Source organism: Microcaecilia unicolor, chromosome 10 (genome assembly GCF_901765095.1).
Source record: "Microcaecilia unicolor chromosome 10, aMicUni1.1, whole genome shotgun sequence".
In the NCBI taxonomy this organism is placed as follows: domain Eukaryota; kingdom Metazoa; phylum Chordata; class Amphibia; order Gymnophiona; family Siphonopidae; genus Microcaecilia; species Microcaecilia unicolor.
Window position 1 is genome coordinate 40,229,141 of NC_044040.1, and position 17,125 is coordinate 40,246,265.

Genomic DNA, 17,125 nt, shown 5'->3' on the forward strand with positions numbered 1-17,125 from the left:
ACACCAGCTGGTGGGTCCCACAGCAGGAAAACCACTTAGCTGCCTCTGTGGGAATCACTATTCACCTTGACTGTCACAAGTGCAGCACAATATAACCCAAGCGGTGAGTCAGGATCCCTCCCCCCTGCACCAAGTAGAACTTGTAGCCCTCCAAGAGGTTCTCGGTCAAACTTTAGTCAGACATATTGCTGCTGGCTGCTTCCCCCAAGCTCACAGTCTCCACAAGTCTTAACACAGATGAGAAAGGCTCAGGTTTGATACCCTGTCCCACGCTCTCTGGCGAACCTCTTTCTTTCACCTTTTTTATTTTTTTAAGGTTGTGTTGGAAAAGGATAGTTTCACAGGAAACGGGGGGGGGGGGGGGGGGGTGACAGGAGGGAAGAAGTAAATTCCACAGAAAGGGATCTAAGACCTCCAGATATGACTCTGCAGACTCAAGCCACCTGCAAAGCTCAACGGGGGACCAGTTGACCAACTGGACCAGGAGCAAAGCATTCAGAGCCAGAGATTGAAAAGTGTGTCCATATACCTGCTGGAGATATAAAATACTGAGGAGCTAGACTGGATGCCAAGAGAAATATGTCTCAGCTCAGTTTCCACTGCTCTATCTCCACCTGCTGGTAGATGGACACAACTATCCCACAGGTTCTGGAACAGTGGGAAGCTATGTAAAGAAATAGACCCTTTATAGTCTCTGAAGAAAGTGTAGCAAATGGTGGAAGAGGTTGCTTTAGTATCAGCAATGGCCTTCTTTCCCTCTTTTGGCTTGTGTGGCACCTTCATGATGTGTCTAAGTGACAGCCTAGTCAGACAAGAGACCAACAATTACTGCAACCTATGCACTGTCCTCCTGCCTTTCTTGTAACACTGGAATAAATATGGTTTAGACTACAGCAACTCTTCATATATTTTCCATTGAACCACCTATCTCCAGTATAATCCATTCAAAATTCAGCTGTATGACTTCTCTTCCTTCAGAATAAGAATAGCCATACCGGGTCCATCTAGCCCAGTATCCTGTTTCCAACAGTAGCCAATCCAGATCACAAATAACTGGCAAAAACAAAATAGTAACAAGATTCCATGCTATCAATCCCAGGGCAAGCAGTGACCTCTCCATGTTTTTATATCAATAGCAAACTATAGACTTTTCCTGCAGGAACATACCAAACCTTTTTTAAACCCAGATACACTAGCTGCTATTACCACATCGATGTCTCTGGAAATGAGTTCCAGAGCTTAACTATTCATTGAATGAAAAAATATTTACTCTTATTTGTTTTAAAAGTATTTCCTTGTAACTTGAGTTTTCACTAGTCTTTGTACTTTTTGAAAGAGTAAAAAAAAAAAGATAATTCACTTCTACTTGTTCTACACCACTCAGGATTTTGTATCGTTACAAACATGTAACCATTGGTCTTAAATCATTACATTGGTGCCCCATCTGCCTTCCTCATAGCTTCTCCTACCTCACCTAACTTGTAGGTGTAGGTTTTTGCTCTACAGCATCTTATTACTCCTTATTTCTTCTCTCCCTCATATATCACTCCTTGCAAGCTCAGTTCAGTGGCAACCTGCTCTTATCTATGCCCTTCTTACCCATCATCAACTCCGAAAGCTGCATTTTCCACTTTGCTATCCACGTCAGTGGCCCCCCATCTGTGGTCATATTCAAATCCTGCTGAAAATCTTACCATTTTGAGGCTACAGTACATCTTAAAAACTGGCTCTCCCAGTTCAAAGTCTTGTTAGTTTTAGCCATGTTTGCTACAACAAATTAAATTCTAAAGATTTTTCCCCTCTCTCTTGACTAGGTTGTAATCTACAAAAAGATGGCACTCCTTATGTGTATCTATACAGTGCTGTGTACATTTAGCAGTGCTACAGAAATGAGTGGTAGTAGTCATCATTATCTTCGACATATTCCTTGTAGAAAGGATGGCTCCATAAAGTCACTTTTTGAGGTGAAAGAGCATGAGGATCTCTTATATTGTGTAAGTTTGGCTCATACCTGCAACAGTGCCATTGTTGGCTATAAAACTAGCCATGTCTATCTGCTTGCTGTCAATGGTCAGGTTCCTCATACATCCCACAAACTGCCTGTTGTGGATAGGGAAATCCTCAGGTAAGTTTGGAACACCTCCAAGGAGCAGAGGACCTGTCAGATCCAAAGACCTGGAGAGGAAACAATGTAGATTAACTTCTTGCTTTTAGAATGCATGCCTGATTAAAAGAAATCTGAAGAGTACTACTGAGCCAGCAGTACTAAGAAAAAAATGTAAAAATTTACAATAGTTTGCAAATTCATTACATCCTTTATTTTTTGTGTTAATATTTATTGCATTCCAAAGAAGACAGTAACATTTTAAGTTTTGAAAGTTCTTTCTCTTTAATTTAAACATATCGGCATTCTAATCCTATCAAAAACACGTGCAAAATTACAGTGACATGTATATAACAAAAGATGCAAGATTGGACGGGGCTTAAGGTTATTTGACTGTTACATTAAAATTGTCACATTTTTCTTCGAGTTTAAAAAATACATAGCTCAATTGATTTTCTTTCTTATTTTTAACTTTTATTTATTCTGTTTTTCAGGTCCTGGGGAACTGAGGAACTGAGTTCGACTCCCACTTCAGGCACAGGCAGCTCCTTGTGACTCTGGGCAAGTCACTTAACCCTCCATTGCCCCATGTAAGCCGCATTGAGCCTGCCATGAGTGGGAAAGCGCGGGGTACAAATGTAACAAAAAAAAACCCATCTTTTATCAACATAATTTGTCGTCTTGACTGGTGTCTGCTCTGAATTTGTTTTCAAAATGTTTTCCAGCGCATATTACCATTTGGCTTATTTTCATCAAAGAACAAAAACAACAACAAATGAAAAGAAAACACATGCCAGGCCATTGAACTTTATGTAAACAGTCTTACACTAAGCTCTGCTATTGGTATAATGCAACCTAAATTTAGTCCAGCATCCTTTGAGAAATACACAATCTAAGTTAAAAATTACTTCCTTTCCACATATTGTTAACATGTATTTTAATCCTTAAATGAATAATAGATTTGCTCTACTAATCCCCAGTTCCAAAGAAGGAATGGTCACTCTTGTTAAAATTATTGCCTGGATACATGAAAATCAGCAGTGTCACAAAAACTAAAACTTCCCAAAAAACACAAAAGTTTTCTATATTCTGACAAGTGAGTTTAGCTTTGAGGTAAGCAATGAAAATGATAAAAACAGCTCCTCACTTTTTTGATCCAGTTTGGGTCCCTTGGGCAGCACAGCTGTAGTTTTTAATGAGGTTTCCAAAGCGCACAGCCACGGCAGTATCACAGTCATCGACTGTAACCACAGCAACCTTCTCCCCTGATGGTCCATGGGGGATACCAAGCCTTCCAATGTTGGGCTTCCAAGAAAGAAGATGGAAAGAAATGAACATAATCAGAGTAATAGGGCAAATAAATTTAACCACATTTACACTGTTTCTCAAGTAGTTATATTTCACATACAATGGAAGTAATCTACATAACTTTGCTCCAACATCTTATACACGCTTTACATCTCTCAAATATATATGGTGAAATCTATTATACCTGTTAATCTCCTTGAGTCCTGCTAGACCAGTACAAATGGGTTGTGCCCCCTACCAGCTGATAAAGGTAGAGAACATGGACACTTCCAGTGATATCACTGGTATAAGGCCTGGTGCAACCTGGAGAATTTCAGTATTCTATTGCCAAAACAGAACAATGCAAAACCACTATACATCAAATAGGAAACCCCACAAGGAACCACTGAAAAATATGATAACCACAAACATTATTGAAGGATTATTTCAAATCAGGGAGAGAGCAGGCAGAGCCCAAAGGAAAATTCCCTAACCCTATAGTCTTTCAGGGTGGGCCCTGAACTGGTCTATCAAGTCCTCAAGGAAAGAACACTGACAGGTATGAAAATATTTCATCTTCCATTTCATCCTACTAAAACAGTGGTTCTCAATGTTTTGTTTTGTTTTTTTAAATCAGAACATACCTGACGGCTAATGCTTGCATACATGGCACACTCCAAAACCCTCATGGACCATTGGTCTGACAAAGTATGGCAGTTCTTATGAACTAAATGTAATTGGTTCTACATCCACAAAATCCCTCTCTACCCATCCTCTCCACACAACAGGTACAGATCAGAACATTCTGCATGGAAAGTACCATAAAAATAAAAATAACAATTATGATTATCATTTCACCTATGTAAAAGCAATATAAATCTCTTCACTACCAGGCACACTGTGAAATACAAAATCTGAAAAAATCCTAATTCAGCATACATATAGGAAACCTACCATACAAAAGCAGCATTAACTACTATAATTCAAACAAAATGAACACTACATAAGAATAGACAGCAAATTACAAGAAGTATCTAACCTAATTTAAACCAATACTAGTCAAGAGAACATTACAAAGGCAGACGGTCCAGTATCATAATCAGCTGTATATTATTTTCTCTCTCTTATAGCAGCAGATCATGCAACTACTAAGTGGCAACTCCTTATGTAAGGGATTTGTCCTCTGTAAAACAGTGTTCCAAGGTTTTATTATTATATTGGATTTTGTTAGGACGATGCTTATTTTAATTTCTAAATGCACCATAAATTACATATTTATGCAGCTTCTAAACACTGGATACTGTTCAAAATAAGTGAAGCAGAGTACTGTAACAAATGCCAAAGCCTATATTAATCTGCACCCAAGCCTACACATATAAATTGCAGAACTATGGAGCAAAAGGACTGACCAAAGTGTCACCCATATGCATATCAAATTATAAGCTCAGCCAGGGATCAAATATCAAAACACTCCAGGTGCACCTATATTAAATTAATGAAAGTAGCTAAAGAAACTGGGAAGACTAAAGGATTTTAAAGGACATTACTACTCTATTAAAAAGTTATAATCCAACAGGCTAAGAGGGCATAATTGAATGTCCCGGCGATCTAGTGTGGCGGCGGTGCTACAGCTGGCCAGAACCGTATTATCGAAAAAAATGGCTGGCCATCTTTTCTTTCGATAATACGGTTTAGCCTGGCCAAATGCCAGAGTTCCCCAGGTTTGAGATCGCCGGTTTTGTTTTTCAGTGATAATGGAAAAAAAATGCCAGCCATCTCAAACCCAGCGAAATTCAAGGCATTTGGTCGTGGGAGGAGCCAGCATTTGTAGTGCACTGGTCCCCCTGACATGCCAGGACACCAACCAGGCACCCTAGGGGGCACTTCTACAAATGTTTAAAAATTACACAAATAGCTTCCAGGTGCACAGCTCCCTTACCTTGGGTGCTGAGCCCCCAAATCCCCCCCAAACCCACTCCCCACAACTCTACACCATTACCATAGCCCTTATGGGTGAAGGGGGGCACCTACATGTGGGTACAGTGGGTTTTGGGGGTTTGGAGGGCTCAACACTTAGCACCACAAGTGTAACAGGTAGGGGGGGATGGACCTGGGTCTGCCTGCCTGAAGTGCACTGCACCCATTAAAAACTGCTCCAGGGACTTGCATACTGCTGTCAGGGAGCTGGATATGACATTTGAGGTTGGTATACAGGCTGGCAAAAAAGGTTTTTATTTGTATTTTTTTAGTGTGGGAGGGGGTTGGTGACCACTGGTCAGTTGGGGCACCTTTTTTAGGCTTGGTCGTGATAATAAAAGGACCAAGTAAACCCGGTGAAATACTACTTAACGCCGCTTTTTTTTATTCTTTTATCCGCGAAAGCCGGTCATCTGGTAGCCACGCCCATGCCCGCCTTCACTAAGCCGCCGACACGCCCCCTTGAACTTTCGCCAGTGAGGCAACGGGAAAGCAGCGATGCTGTCAAAAACGCCACTTTCGATTATACTGATTTCACCGCCTTTGAGAGATCGCCGGCCATCTCCTGATTTATGTCGGGAAATGGCCGGCGATCACTTTTGAAAATAAGCCTGTAACTCAGCTAGTTCACTATAGTCGCAAAGAATATTTCAAGGACTGTAAAGTCTTTCACTTGTATAATTTTCTTTATTGAAAATTAGTTGCAAATACAATTAATTAAAACTTGACCACAAAAAATATAAGTGCAGTATCAATTTCCATTAGTTAAATCATTTATTTCAAAAAATAGAAAGAAGGTTTGTGGGTTTGTTTTTTCATTTTTTTTTTAAACAAAGAGCCCAAATTTACTTAGAATATAGAGATTGGAACAGACAGTTAGGTCAAGAAGTGGCCATTCTTTAAAAATGTTTTTATTCAAAGAATTTCTTAAACATGTGAACACACATAAATGATATTCATGTCATCACAATGAAGTAAACATATTACGTAAACAACAACAGAATTACATAAGGTTCTTTAAGTAGTAATACAGAAAGTTTAACATTTATCGCTATGTGGGCAATATATTATCTGATGTTTTACTGAAAAGGGTGTTTTACTAATAGAGAAATGGATACCAAAAGCATATATATTATTCATGAGTTATTAGTTTCACAGAAGTTGTCCAAGAGAAGTCACACTTTCTGGATATGGATATGGGAAAAATTATGGAAATGTATGGAGTTAGCTGTTTAGCGCATAAGTGAGACTACCACTCTGGAAAACTGAGCTTAGAATTGTCCTTCCAATGTAAAATGATCATATGAGAAGCAGATGCCATCATGACGCTTAATAATTTGTAGAAACATCCTTGGAGGGTAAGATCAGGACATGATGAGCAAAGAATAACCATGCTGTAGGATATATGGGTGGGTTTCTCCACTGGAATAATTGATATTATTCTGTCCCATACTGCGCACCAAAATAGATGGACATTTGAACATTGTAATAGAAGGTGATGTAGATCTGCAGTTTCTTGTGCTCAGGACCAGCAGGAAGGAGACACGTTGATAGATGAGTCCAACAGACCCTGGGGTCCTTTTACTAAGGTGTGCTGAAAAATGCCCTGCGCTGGTGTAGGTGCATGTTTTGGATGCGCGCAGGTCCATTTTTCAGTGTGCTTGCAAAAAAGGCCCTTTTTCTGGTCAAAAATGGACAAGGCAAAATCAAAACCAGCGCGCATTCATTTTAGGCCTGAGACCTTACCACCACTTAGTGATAAGGTCTCATGTGTTAACCGGATGTTCTGCTTTAGGTTCTTTCGAGGATATCTCTGTCACACAGACTATAGAGGTGGTCAAAGGTTATTACATAAACTTTATTCAAGTAAGTAAATCATAAACCATACATTACCGTTTGAGTTGACAACATCTCCTGTTCCTGGGAGGTCCCGATGCAGCCAAACAGAGAGAGTCTCAGCGGGCACAAGGGGCCTAGGCAACACGTATGTTCCTGGTTGAGACTTCTGTTTGTTCACCTTTAAATCTCAGCTTTTATACTGACCAATAAACAAGATTTCATTCAATTAAATAAGGCTGACGTGTAGTTAAGGAGTGACAGTTTCTTAATGCATCCCCAGGAACTGGCCAGGTTTCCAGAGATTCTTATGAAACATCATCCTTAGCCCTAAGCATGTTGTCATTCCATTTAGTACAAATTACTTCATTTAATATGATAATGCTATCAATTCCTGTCCTGATAGTCCATTACTTTCAACAAAGCATTAAATATCAATATGGGAGTCCATTATGTACTTCCAAGAGAACATTAACTATGATATCATTACTTCATTATGTACTTTCAAGAGAACATTAACTATGATAACAACACTTAGGCAGAACTCATTATGTACTTTCAAGGAAACACTAAATATGATATCAATACTTAGGCAGAACTCAATGTCAAGCACAAACTTTTCCATTACACCGGACAGTAATCATCAGCGAGCATACACTGACGATTATCGCCCAGTTAGCACCATGCGGTAGAAAATAGAAATTATTTTCTGATGCGCGTTTTGGACGTGTGTCAAAATTAGAACTACTGCCCAGGGCACGCGGTAACCGGGAGGCGCCTATGTGCCTTAGTAAAAGGGTCCCTCTATGAACAATGTAATATGAGGATCACATGACAGAGACTGACACAGTAGGTCAGTTGGCTTTTGGCCAAAAGGATTGCCAGTCAATAAGATCATGAGGGTGGCCCAAGTCTTTTTCACAGTCGGATTACAGAGAGTTGCATAAGTTCGGTTCAGATAATTGAACTGTTTTGTAAATATTCGAAGCAGTCGTTCTGGAGAATAAAACAGACTGATACCCAGTGGAAAACTTTGATAAGAATGGGGTCATAAATAGTTACATCTATAGCACTTTTAATAAGGTTAGTAATACAACACCAATTAGAATATTCATTTTGAGGCACATTGTACGTTTCTTGTAACATTTCAAAGGGGATCATAGAGCCTTTCGAGACAGGTTGAGAAAGTGACCACAACCCAGTCTGCTTCCATTTATGCCAGTTAAGAGAGGCTGAGTTTGACTTTTTAAAGATGCTATTATACCAAAGTAACATTCCATTTTAGATGCAGTAGGAAGTCTTTTAGGGGCCCTTTTACTAAGGCACAATAAAAAATGGTTTGCACTGGTGTAGGTGCGTGTATTGGACACATGCAGGTCCATTTTTCAGTGTGCCTGGAAAAAAAGGGTTTTTTTGTGGCCGAAAATGAACGTGCGGCAAAATTAAAACCAGTGCGCGTCCATTTTTGGCCTGAGACCTTACTGCCACCCATTAACTTAGCGGTAAGGTCTCACGCGTTAATCAGGTGGTAATCATTGGCGTGCATACACAGCTGATTACCGCCGGGTAAGTGCCACGTGGTAGAAAATAGAAAATATTTTCTACCATATGTTTTGGATGCATGCCAAAAATTGAATTACCGCCCGGGGCACGTGGTAGTTTCAAATTTGACGCTCATTGGATGTGTGCAGGCATCTACACACCTTAGTAAAAGGGCCCCTTAATATTTTAAATAATGAAAGAAGCAGATGAGAATGGGAATTTATTCACTGTTGGGAGAAGTTGAAGTAAATCAGCTCTTTTTCAAATAGGGGCCATCTGGGTTGTTCAGGGGAGTTTGATAAGTCAAACCAATCGATCGTCTGAGAGGCCTGGAATGCTATGTGATACGTTTTAAAATCTGGGAAGTTAATAATTCCATTACACTTTTAAAAATTTTATTTTACTGAGAGCTACTCGGGGGACTTTATGTTTCCAGATAAATTTGTTGAGGTGGCTATTTTGGAGGCTAGTACCATCTTTATTGACTCCATTCTCCCCCAGCAGCTAAGGAATAGGGAACACCAGTGATCAAGTTTATCCTTAACCAGATTAATAATATTTTCTAACATAAAAACAGCTACACTGGGTCAAACCAGTGGTCCATCCAGCCCATTATCCTGTTTCCAACAGTGGCCAAGCCAGGCCACAAGTACCTGGCAAAAACCCAAATAGTGGCAACATTCCATGCTACCAATCCTAGGGCAAGCAGTAGCTTCCCCATGTCTGTCTCAATAGCAGTCTATGGACTTTTTCCTTCAGGAACTTGTCCAAACCTTTTTAAAACCCTGATACCCTAACTGCTGTTATTGCATATTTATAGTTTGTGAAGATTTTATGCCGTACCATATACCAAGGTATTTATTTTCTTCCGGTTCCCATTTAAAAGGAAATTCAGCTATATGATGTTTCATGGTGTGACAAGATAAGGGCCTGACTGCTGATTTTGATCAGTTAATTTTGTATTCTGTCAGGAGGGAGAAAGAGTCGATACATTTTAGGATAGAAGGAAGTGAATTAACTGAAGTGTATAAAAGAATATCATCCGCATATATGGATAATTTGAACGTATGAGCATTAGCCTGAATGCCATGAACAGATGTGTCAGCTTAATAGCTAGTGTTAAAGGTACTAGTGCTAAATTGAATAGGAGGGAAGAGAGAGGACAACCTAGCTTTGTCCCTCTCTTAAAGGGGAATTGCATAGAGAGATTGCCATTGATCATTATGGAACCTAAGGGCTGATCATATAAAAGTTTGATCATTTGGATGAAAGTGTCATTAATGCTAAACTAACTAGTGGGTAAAACAGGTAGTTCCACTCTATTCTGTCGAATGCTCAAAAACTGCGACGTTGAGATCTTCGTAGGATTTGTAATTTGATAGAATATTCCAGATTATTCTGGAGTTGTCACTGGGGAGTCTACCAGTAGTAAACCCATTCTATTCTCAATGAATTAAGTTGGTAAAATTCTACTCAGGCTGGTTTGCCAGAAGTTTGGCATATATTTTGTTGTCTATGCTTATTAGTGAAATTTGTCAATAATTTTCCGCCTTACTGTGGTCTCTGGTTTTGCTACAACTATGATTGTGGATTTCAAGAAAGGTTCCTTTATTATGTGTAGAGGAAAGAAAGGCATTATACAAGGACTTCAATGGGGACTAAGGATATTTTATTTAGCAAAAGCTAAATAAAATTCTGCAGGAAAGCAATCATTTCCAGGTGCTTTGCATAGGCGGGATGCATTGTAGCAGAGGGAAAGCTTCCGGGGCTGCCAAAGGTAGTCTGCTTACTTCACTGACGCTGCCAGCAGGCAGCGGCATGGAAGATTAAATGAGGGCAGCGATACAGGGAACAGGAAACGGGAAGAGAGAGAATAGTACCAGATCCCACGGGGAGGGAGGTTGATAGGATGGATTTCAGGTGGGGAGAGGGAGCCTCTGGGAGCGCGAGGCCCTGTGCAACCGCCCCTGTAAGGCGGGCAGCCGTGTTTTGTGTAGTTTGTAGTTTTCTTAGGAGACTCCACTTAATACCTGCGTAAATTGAATTGCAATAGTCAAATTTAGTTACGACTAACGACTGAACTAAAGTGCAAAAGACTGATCTTGAAAAGAACAGTCTTAATCTTTTAAGTTTCCACAATGAATTAAAGACTTTCAAGGCTACTTTGGAAATTTGGCAATCAAAAGAAAGAAACTGACACTTGGGCCCATCTCTACTTGCAATACTTGTACACACATACTATCAGAAGGCAAAGTATTTGATATAAACAAAAGATGAAAGACTAGTGAATCATAGTGGATTTCCTGTTACCATCTAATACTAATTTGGTGTATATAATCCCTTTAAAGGGGGCTTTCTCAGGCTATCTGAATATATTTGTAAATCTTTCTGTGCCCTTCAGGTATTATGACAAAGGGAAAGATATTTTTGTGGTATATGTGGGCAAGCCACAGATTAGTGAGTAATAATATACGAGGTGATAAACAGATAGCAGTTGCTGTGCTGTCAGTCTTGTCAATATAGGTACCTATTAGAGAAATTCCCAACCAAGAACACAGCTGTGACTAAATTGGGTGTTCAAGGAAAACAATGCTGCATTCCAGAAATACAATTTATCAAATGTTTATTTCTATATAACTATTATAGGCCTTCTTCCAAGTTTGTGTTATTATATAATGAAGACATTCTGCCATTTGAAGTAATCAGGACTTGTGCTTATAGTAAAGCTGCTAAATGCAAAACTGGGAAGCAAGCTAGGTTTAGCAGGGATTTATATTTGCTGCTTTTTTCCTGGTGACTTGTTACTCAAACACAGATACTGCTGTTACATCAGCAAATATCCTCCTTAAGTGCCAGGGTATTTACTGGCAGTGAATGCCATCTCTAGGGTCTGAAGAGATGCAGAGGGACTTTAAATCATTTAGAGCATTCACACACAAAATACATCCTACGTAGAGACTTTTATTACAGTTGTAAGCTAGATTCAGACAAAAAGGGTAACTTCTAGTTGGCATGATGCCCAGTTTTCCAACCAATTAGACTACTTAGAAACAAACTGAAGCCTCAGGATCAGGGCTGAATTATAATAGCAGGCCAATATGAGAAAGGTTGCATGCCACTACCTCGATGGTACATGTTCTTTAAACAAATACAGGATTTGGTTTCCAATGCTCTTGGGTCTGGCATCTTTCACCTTTATTAAACGGAAATAAGATGCTGCCCTTTTGTACAAAATATGTACAGTTTATTAAAACTTGATATACCTCCAAGCTTTTCAAACATCATAGTGGTTTATAATAATAAAACAAGTAAATTAAGAAAAGAACTCCATTAAAATAACGGGAAAGCATCTAAAACAGAGAAAATAATCCACTCACGCATATGTATATACAGATACCCACACAACAAGTCCCTGCCATCAACTCTGGGACTCCACTCCAAAAGCATTCTGAAAACATATGTTTTTAATAAAATCTTAAATTTCTTCAAGGAGCTTTTAGCTCTTATAAATATGAGAAGACTTCCATAGCATAGGTGTAACAAAAAAAAAAAGGCATGTTCTATAGCACTAGTAATGAATGGCAGAAAATGAAGTGACTCAAATTATACCACTGAGCATGCAAGACTGAGGTGTTTTTTTTTTAAATCACACTCTCAGTCTAACTATGCAACTAACAAAGATCAGAGAACCTTTCTATTAACCTGTTAGCCTCACTCCAACAATCTAATACCTAAAAGAAAAAGAACAGTCAAATTTCCAGATACCACCTCCATGCTCAAACTAATCAAAGGACAGCTATCAACACTGCTTCAATTCAGTAGAGCATTTCCTCTTTTGTCTGCATGTTTGTGTTTGTTTTGTGATCCCCTATTCTGTATTAGGCAAGTCTGCATGTGTGACCAACGTGAAGGATTCTGCTAGTGTAGTGTCTGTGTAGGAATTTTGGCAGTCCAAGCTTGATCTACCTTCCTAATAATAGGTATTTTGGTGCTCTAGGGCCTGATGTAATATTTACAATGCTGTCTTTTCATAGGCAGCATTGCTGCAGTGCGGATCCTGGGATTTAGGGTTGGTACAGTGTGTTAAGATTGCTATGTAGGTTCTAAATATCTTTTTGCAAAGTTTTGTATTATTTCACAAAGTATCTGAGAGTTGCAATTTGAATATGATTTGTATGTCAAGATGCCAGCGGAAAGGTCCTGGCTCCATGGCTGCGCAAGTGTAAGTGAATGTAACTCACCTTGAGCTACTACTAAAAAAGGTGTAAGCAAAATCTAAATAAATACGGAGTGTGTGATATAGAAATGGAGATTCAAGGGGGATCCCGATCTAAGATGGCGACTGAAGCGGTGTGAGTGTTTGGACTTCCAGAGCTCCTAGCGGGGTAGACGCCAGAAACCCGAATGAACATCATGGGGAAGAGAAAGGGGAAGGCGAAAACTCTTACTTCCTCGAGTCAAGCTTCAAGTCCCGCTGTGCGCCAAACCATGCTGGAGTCTTTTGGCGTTCGGACACTTGGAGAGCAGCTTCCTGCGACCGCGAGATCAGCCTCATTTGAAGCTGATCATAGCATTGAGGGCGTATCGCTTAGCCCACCCTCCAACACAGCTCCCCCGAGGCCAGGAGCAGGTATGCCACTGACGGAGGCTCAGAACGACGGGGTGATTGGTGGAATACAACCCCTGTCGTCTGAACCAGGAGGGCCCGTTAGCGCCTCACCGCCGACCAAACTAACAACGAAGGATAACATCTCTTCTGTGGATCGAGCTCCTGCCCCTGTTGAAACCCGTGGTGTAGGAAGACCAGCTGTGATTACGTTGGAAACGCTCTGGGACACCATCCAAGGTATTAGCACTGCTTTACAAACTAACAAACTCCCTGAAGGGAGAAGTAATTGACTTGAAACAAAATCATCAAGAAATTTCTGGAAAAGTCCAAGTTAATATAAAAAAGGTAGCAACTTTGGAAGCTGAGGTTAATAAATTGCAAAATGTTTCAGCTACACTGATCAGGGAGAGAGAGGTTCAACATCGCAAAATAGAATTTCTTTGAAAATCAAGGTCATAGGAACAACTTGAGATTTATTCATTTTCCTAAATCTCCACTAATTCCCACTCTTGACATGTTGCGTAAATATTTTGGAGAAGTCCTGGGAATATCAGCAGAGGGGTTTCTCCCCATTGCTAGAGCCCAGTACATTACAGGATTTAAAAAAGTGACTGATGGACAGTTTCAAGCTCAACCGGACTTTGATTTGACTGGATTCTTGGAGTCATCCCTGGAAATTGTGACTGAAAGAACTACTTTAATTGCTACCTTTGCTTTGGAGATAGATCGTAATAACATTTTCAAGACTTATTTTCGTCATGCAAATGCAAACTTTATGGGTTCAAAGATACAAATTTTCCCTGATTTAGCGAGGGATACTCAAAAGAGGAAAGAGTTCTTGTCTTATAAGACAAGAGCTCTCAACTTAGGAGCAGTTTTTCAATTAAAATTTCCTTGCAGATGCTTGATATCCCTAAATGCTAATAATTACGTATTCTTTGACCCTGTAAAGTTGCAACAATTTATTGATTTACAGGAAAGCGCTGTTAAACACTGAATGGGCAACCCAGTGAGAAATGCTATAAGTGGGCTAGCAGGATAAACTGTTATTCAAGTTTCTTTGATAGATTAATTAATATTTTTTTTCCTGGTACTTGGATCATTGAGTAGTGGACAAAGTTTATAGAGAACTTTATTTCCTTTAAATTTTTTTTTGTTTCCTTCTGTATTTTCTGAATATTTCCATTTACATTATATTGTGAAATAAAATGTAAAAAGATATAAAGAATTAAAAAAAAAAAAGAAATGGAGATTCAGTGTTTATACTGCGATTCTGACAATTTCTGAAGAGAATCCAGACTTCACTCCTATACAGAATTTGCTGAATGATGCTATCAATTATAATAGCAATTTTACTGGGTGGCTGAAATTAGCTTGGGGAGTTACTTTATGTACATAAAATGACCTGGGGACTTTTTCTTGAAGTGTCTTATATAGCTAATTTATAAGTGGGAAAGTGCCATAAGCGATGGGCATAATGCATGGAAATGTCACTTTGGTTTGCCCCTTTCATACACTGCTCGGCCCCCCTTTTGAAACCCAACTACTTCTGTCTAGAGACACCACTGCTGCATGCATAAATAAAAACTTATGCTAATGCAGAGAAGTCAGACTGTAGGTAGATTTGCACAGTGTTTACAGTACAAGATTACCAAGGAAAACAGGAAAACACAGATTTAAATTTGATATAATAAACCACAACAGAAAAAGGGGGGAGGGTGGGAAAGAAAAACTGAAACAAAGAAAAAAATGAGTATTAAACTCTTTTCTGTGGCGATATTTTCTCTCAGTGATTTGGGGCTCCTTCCCCTACTCCTGGGAATCAGACAGCAGACCATTAAACCTTCACATGAAGGTACACAAACTAGACCTAAATGTCATGAAGGGACCATAATTTACAACTGCATATGGCCTATCCTGCACACACCAACTACTAAACTCCTTCCTCTCCCTCACAAATCCTCCCGTGCTTATCACATGCCTTCTTGAATTCACTGTCCTTGTCTCCACCACCTCCCTCTGTGAAGCTCCATGCATCCTTCTATAACAAAACATTTCCTTAGCTTACTCCTTTCACCCTGATTTCAGAGATTCCTTTCTACTGAAAGAAGCCCACCTCCTCTGTACTTTCACCATGAGATATTTAAATGTTTTTATCCTGTATCCCTTCTCCTACCTTTCTTCCAGAGCATACAAATTTAGATTTTTAAGTCTGTCCTCATATGCTTTATGATTGAGACCACTAACCATTTTAATAGCTGCCTTCTAGTCGGGACTTCATCTGGTTTATATCCTTCTGAAGATGTGGTCTCCGTAATTTACATAGCACTCCAAATTTATGCCTGCAATACACATGGCATAAGTGGACGCTAGTGCCCAGCATTTTGGTGCCTAACTTTTGGCACGCTTTAAAGAATTGCCCCCTAAATGGCTGTTTTCACCTCACTATTGATTAAATGAATTTAGACATAACTGCACATGCAAAATGGATCTAGAATGCTGCACCTTTTTTTTTTCTCCTCATTACTGGCTTTGAAAAGGCCTATTGCTTCATCACATATCATCAGAAAGTAAAAAAGCATCAGGCCTTGACTGCACTACATTAAGGACAACATCCACAACAACAACAACAAAACAAACAAGCACTAGAAATGTCAGACCCGGTTTCTGGTAAAATGTCAGGATTGTTTTGGGGTTTTTTTTCCCCATTTCAGAAGGTCTTTTATTGAAGTAATATGCAATACAATACAAGTAGTAAGCATAAACAAAGCAACTCATAATGACACAGGAAAATAGCCGTGGTCACATAGAAGTAAGAAAAAAAAATCTCACAATGTAAAAGAACAGTAGTATAGCAAGAAGATGGAAACCAAGTACAACCTCCCTTTTCAGGATTTTTACATTACCAACAGAGATTCAAGACAGGAGCGGCCACTGCCCCCCCCCCCCCCCCCCCCCCCCGAACAACATTCCTATTCCTTCAGAGAGAAGGCTGCTGAAACAGAAACAACTGTAGAGTTACAGGGAGACTACAAAATTCAACCTGCAACGTTTATTTACACAGTATTAATAGTTTTCTCAAGTGTCAAAGTTTTCAACTACGATTAATCTCACCCTGCTAAAGGATGGCTTACCAAGGTGTGATCTGACAGACAAGACTTAATAAGCTCATTCTCCTTTATCATTTTGCCAGGAGTTTCATCACTGACAAAGCAATTTACAGATCTCTAGGTCCAACCTCATTAAGTTCAGCCTCCAGAATGCTTTTTTTTTTTTTTTCACATCTCACAGACCTGGAAGAAATTACCAAATCCATATAACTGTCTTGGGTTACATTAAGACCCATATAAATGCTCTTCAAAGTATTCCCCCAAATTCCAGAAGTACCATTTGATGAATTATAGCTTCTGATCAACTAGCATCTTAAACACCTTAAAAAAACTGGATCTACGAACCAGAAAACTCCTTTACACCCACAAAATCATTTATAAGAATCAGTATTTATGTTTATTCAACACTTTCTATATCAGTTGTCAGAGTGGTTTACATCACATCACAATTAAGTAATCAATTGTAAAAGAGAAGATCCCCTTCACCAAACAAAAGCCAGAAAAGAAAAACAAAGTTAGACATCAATACAATATAACTCAATAGAAGCAGAAAGAAAAAAGTGAAAAGCAAAAAGGGACAGAGTTTAACTGCTGACAGATCCAGCAGACCTAGTCCCCTTAGTGAAGTCTATAAGCCAAAACACAAATATAGGTTTTAAG

The 17,125-nt window shown here is 39.4% G+C and overlaps 1 protein-coding gene across 1 annotated transcript in view; it reads right to left on the reverse strand.

Annotated features, from left to right (window-relative positions):
* The window catches only part of CELSR1 (cadherin EGF LAG seven-pass G-type receptor 1), a 329,426-nt gene that overhangs the window by 122,239 nt on the left and 190,062 nt on the right, over nt 1-17,125 (reverse strand). Inside the window, 2 exon segments of the mRNA XM_030217205.1 lie at nt 2,012-2,175; nt 3,252-3,409. Coding sequence (XP_030073065.1) covers nt 2,012-2,175; nt 3,252-3,409 — 322 coding nt within the window.